General features: G+C 37.4%; 1 protein-coding gene across 1 annotated transcript; it reads left to right on the forward strand.

Moving 5' to 3' along the window:
• On the forward strand, positions 1-5,515 carry LOC115059011 (macrosialin-like). Its single transcript, XM_029526596.1, is given in 8 exon segments — positions 1-49; positions 938-1,007; positions 1,107-1,269; positions 1,271-1,372; positions 1,689-1,808; positions 3,682-3,751; positions 4,016-4,189; positions 4,738-5,515. Coding segments are annotated over 8 exon segments (891 nt in total). The 3' UTR covers positions 4,881-5,515.
• The last annotated feature ends 218 nt before the right edge of the window (positions 5,516-5,733 follow it).

The raw sequence follows: 5,733 nt of genomic DNA on the forward strand, positions 1-5,733 counted from the left end.
ATGAAGAAGGCAGTTGTGTTGTTCGTTGTAGCCTGCTGCGCTGTCTCAGGTGAGCTTCAGTCTCATCATTCTTTACTTTGCAGGCCAAAACTGCTTTCCTCCACTATATTCACCTTTTTTATTACGCGAGTAAAGTGTGATGCGTTTTGTGGAATTTTGCAAATAATGTTTGCATCTTCTAAACTGGTTTATTGCCATTTTGCGATTGGAAACTTAGAAAAAGAAATTCGGTGAATAAAGGAGACAGGAGATGTTTTCATCAGGACGAGGTGTTACTTCCTGGATTGTTTGGGGAACAGAAATTTCCGCAGTCGATAGTTTCTGAGTCACATGTCAGCTGGCAAAAGATCGCTTTTTTCCGAGGATGGAATCAGCAACTTGTGTTTGAGCCTCAAGTCACCGTTGAATTTTGCAGTTCACTTACTACAAGTGTTACATTAAACAACTTTGAATATTGTGGCCTTTAACCTGTCTTCACTTTTGGAGGCCGTAGTTTGTACAAAGAGTAACAGACAGAGTCAGCACTGTCTGAGCAGAAGATAAGTTGGGGACTGAAAACACGTCACATGAAGACAATATCACCTGATGCCACCGGAAGGGTTCGCCTTTGTCTTGACAACATCCAACTCTGAGGAGAACAATTATCTAAATGAATTTATTTTAGTGCTCAAGTTCTGTTTTCTAAGTCTGACAGTATTGCCAGAAGTTACTTAGATGATTCCAGCACACACACAGAAATCTTTAACAGCCAGAGTGGTGTGGTGTTTCTGTTCATTAGTTGGTGGAGGTAAGATGCAAGATACCAGCTTCAGTTACATCCTCTGCCATCAAGTTGTCAAAAACAACCAGTTGTTGTGTTTGTAATGGAAGAAAATGAAGTTGGAAGGTTGTATTAATATGGGAATTAATTGTTTTGTCCCTTCCTGTCTCTTTAAAGTGCTGTCATTGGCTGAAGAGAAACCATCTGCAACCATGTCATCTGCAAAGCAGTTTGACGTTTCGCCATCATCCACCACCTCCCAGCCTAAAACCACTACCGCCATGGCCAACACAACTACCACCACCTCCAAGACAACAACCACCACCCCCAAGACAACAACCACCACCCCCAAGACAACAACCACCACGCCCAAGACAACAACCACCACCCCCAAGACAACAACCACCACCCCCAAGACAACAACCACCACGCCCAAGACAACAACCACCACGCCCAAGACAACAGCCACCACCCCCAAGACAACAACCACACCTGTCCCAGGACCCACCCCCCCCCACACGTGTGTTCGTTGGAAGCTACAATCTGACTGAGAAAAAAGTGGTTTGCCTGCGGGCTAACATGGCACTAGAGATCCAACTGTCAGCAGCAAAGGTACATTTCAAGTCATCAACATGGATAGAACTTTCTGCTCAAGTCTCTGACTCAGCTGTTATAAAAGCAATTGTTAGCAACATGTTTTCAGGAAATGAAAAAACTATTCATAGTTCAAATGTTTTATTTCTTCACTGTTGTGGCCTTGACATGCACACAAAGTTAAACGTGCCATCTTTGTGTCATAAGACAGTAGCTGCTAATGCTATATGATATTTTTTGCTCCAAAGAAACACTGTAACAGCTATGGTGCCTTGGGGGACGTTGTGATACAAAGCATCTGTCTAGTTTCCTGATTTCTTTGTTAATGTTTCAGGTCAATGGGAGCTTCATTGTTCAGCCTAATGAGACCAAGACTGAAGGAAGTTGTGGGGAAACCAAGGCAAACCTGACTCTCGTCTTCAAAGAGGGCTTTATCACTTTCATGTTCAACAAGGTACATTTGTTTTATTTAATTTCTCACTAATATCATGTTATCAGTTTAATGCTGGTAGGACTGGACAGTCCCCGTTTTCCTCTTTGACCTATTTACACTACAAATATAAGTTTCAACCAATTAAATAGTTTATTGATGAATAATAATGACTAAAGTAATTTCATGTAAGAAGTGAAATAACAGAGCTTTGTTAAAAAGAGGAACTATAGTCGACGGGCCTGTTCTAAAAGCATGTGACAAGGAAGCTGCATCTCGCCTCTCCGCAATGTGTCTGTGATTCATTTAGTGTTGTTCAAAGAGACAGTTGAAATGAGATGATGTGAAAGTTGCTTGGTGAAGTGAAGTGTAACATTAATATATAATTGTAAAAATAACTGCATAAACAAAGCTTAATAACCTCTAATAATATCTCACACTAATTATGTGTTCAAAAAACCAGTGAGGCCAGCAGGTGCAACAACAGACGTCAACAAAAGAAAGATTTGTAAGCTAAAGTTAGAATTTAACAGGAATACTGACTGTAAATTCAAGCTAAAATCTTCATATCCTGTCAAGTTATACAGTTTATTGGGATAAAATACAGTCCAATCAGAAAATGGTCACAACAGAAGGGAAGGCCCTAATGAAAATTTAGTATTTTTGCAGCAAGTCAATAGTTTCTCAGTGAGCTTTACTTTAATTTTTCTTTCTGAAAAACTGAACAATGTTGCTACTAGTTGTGGTCTTTTTTAAGATATTTTGCTTTCAGAATTCAAACCCTTGTGACCTCACTAACATTAAAAAGATTCAATTCAAAATGAAACAGATATATTTCAAGAAAAACTTATTGAAAACGCACCATCCTGATCTTTATATTCATGTGAGCCAAAGTGTTATCTTCCAGAATGTTAGTCATATAAAATTCTAATGTGCTTTTCATACATCCATAAAAGAACCCAGGGGATTTGCACAAAATGATCACCACTAATTAGGTAGAGCTTTCAAAACCGTATTAGTACAAACATTAGTACATAAATAGCACGATAGATTAAAAATATTTTAAGACATCATTTGAAGAACAAAGCAAAAGTGTGTCACATATTTAAAGCAGATCAGGTTCTATGTTAATGTTAAGTTGTCAGGACTGCAACTTTGTGATGTCACAGCAAAACAATCACCACTCTCAGCCACAATCCAAGCCTGGCAGGATTGGGTTTCACACTGAACACAAAGCTTCTCTGCACAAGTAATCCAAATATATTTAAGCAGTGTAGAAAAATTGTAGCCATAGAGAGTAAACATTGTTAAAAATATCTTGCTGTCACTGTGGGCATTTTAAAAAAGAGCGAAGAAAAAGGCACACAAGAGACCAAAATCATACATGCATAAACCACACTAAGATACACACAACAGTTCAGCAGTTCAACAATTTAATAAACCATTTCCAAATATATATGATAAAATTCATGGCAAGGCTCTGTCCTCCAGCATTTGATTGTCTGCTAATTTCCTCAGTCACTGAGGATGGCCTGTGCCTTCAGTGGGACATGGTCTACCTGGGATTCTGTCCAAAGGTCTAAGGGAGAACATGCAAACTACAAAGAAAGGCCCCAACCTTCTTGCTGTGACAGTGCTAACCACTTTGCCACCTTACCACCCCAATACTCGAATTTCAAAGTATAATCCCCAGCAGAAGAATGTAGTATTCCCTCACTTTTCCAGACAAGATAGTCTAGTATAGATGGTAATATGCAATGGGTCTGTACCCCTGATTTGATCCAGCTATGGTCTTGTTGACTGCAGTGAGAATCATTATCTCACATTTAGTTACAATAAGCACTTTGATTACCAAATTGCTTTGGATTATATCCTTTGTGAAACCCTGTCTCCTCAGAGTGTTGCTGATAATACTGCCTATGTTGATGCTCTGTCTTTCAAACTCAGCTACAGCTTCGCCAAAGGAGGTAAGTTGTCATTAATCCAGCTTCTCCTTTCCTGTCATTAAACTTTAAACTCTGAGAATGTGGGTCACTGAATTTCAAAGGAGGCTGAAAATGTGCAAGACTGGCAATTGACAAAAAATAGATAAATGCTTAACAACTTCCATGTCTGTGTGTCACGGCGTAGCCTTTGGAATTACTTTTAAGTATGTCCTGTCCAACAAGTTTGACAATCATCATTGTGCTCTGAGAGAACCCTTCAGCATTGTTTTTTGACTGTTGCAGAAGCTCGGCAAGAATATCGCGCCGACAACAAGTCACTGCATCTCTTCGCTGCAAAAGTGTCACACTGCTATTCCTGCTCGGGTGAAATGCTTTACATGGGGAACGGACTCTACCTAAATGTTACTAAAAACAGGATGCAGGCTTTCAATCTGACCAAGAGCTATGACTTTGGCCAACGTAAGTGTTCTGATGAGAAGTTCCTTATTATACAATTTCTTTGATTACATGTCTGAATGAATGAAAAATAAGACAATTCTTTTAAAAGAAAAATATTTTTTTTCTATTTAAAATCAGAATCACTTGAATTTTTTTTTAAAGAAATTTACTAATACATTTTTTAATAAAAATGAAAACATCATGTAATGATAATGACAGTCTATAACGATAAATTGTCACATGATGTGTAACTTCATTTGATAATGAAACTACAAACCATTACAACAACATTTGAATTTCAACATAAAAAAAACCCAACCTAATAATGTTTTAACACAACATCAAGTCTTAATTATGAGTTGTATGTAGCGTGGCATTTTTAAAAAGGAAAATTAAAAAATAATTCTGTATAATATAATTAATTTTCTGTTATAGTTAATTTTCTCAGTAAGAAAATTAGACTTGCCCTTTGCCCTGTGAATTGCACCTTTCAAATTAGGCTACAAATTAACTGACACTTTTGATCATGTTTGTAAAATGATTTGTTTTTTGATTCATGTGTTTTTCAGCTGACATGTGCCTTGCTGACAATACAGATTACCGTGTCTCGCCATTTGGAGTGGGAGTGACATTACTCGTGCTCATTGTGATTGTGGTATTGGCCTATCTGGTGAGCCGCAGGAAGAGGACTGACGGTTACCAGACTCTATAAGGTGGCCTGGTCCAAGGTTGACGAGAGCTCATCCCAGATGTCACTCTGGTTTAAGAGGAGAAGTCAGTAAGGCTGTGAGGCTCTTTCTCAGGGGATCGGCAGCATTTCTACCAATCCTATCCATTTCTGACACTTAATTTGAACTAATCAATCAATTACTTGGTAAATTTTAAAATGCTATTATAAATTGATCTATCAAAATAGCACTTCAAAGTTATGTTCATCAGTTCAAGGTAAGTATGTCATGGCTTTTGGCTGTTAATCCATGTATTCTTGCTCTTACATGTTAAATAGAATTTTAAAATAGAATCACAAAATACACTTAAAGGAACTTACATTTTAGTGTTCGCTCTTGGATTTAATTTTTTGCCTTTCCAATTTTGTTTCACAGCTGATCAATATATGGCTTAAAATTTTAGAACTGTATTCAATTTGACAAGACGTTGGAGTTCAACAGCAGCATGCCACCTGCAAATTAAATCCAAAGTCCACCTGCAGTGCAGATGGTGCTCTGACTGGCCAAATCACTGGCAATACACAATCTGGACTTTGACTTTACATTTAACTTTCATGTAGCACGCTGCTCAAACAGTCTTCAACAGGATCAATATTGTAAGAGACCAAATTTGATTCATTTTAAAGAATTGAATAACAACAAGTAAATATTAAAAACTACAATCACAATTAATTTCTAGTTTCATCATAAAAAACTATGAATTCACAATTGTAAGCAACAACATTAAAGCAATTGGTAAATTCAAAGAAATGTAAGATATAGCTTTACCTTGAGTGTAATTATTGAAATGCTAGTTTGATTGATCAATAGCTTTTATATCATCACCTCCTATATATA

This window comes from Echeneis naucrates, chromosome 18 (assembly GCF_900963305.1).
Source record: "Echeneis naucrates chromosome 18, fEcheNa1.1, whole genome shotgun sequence".
NCBI classification, from domain to species: Eukaryota; Metazoa; Chordata; class Actinopteri; order Carangiformes; family Echeneidae; genus Echeneis; species Echeneis naucrates.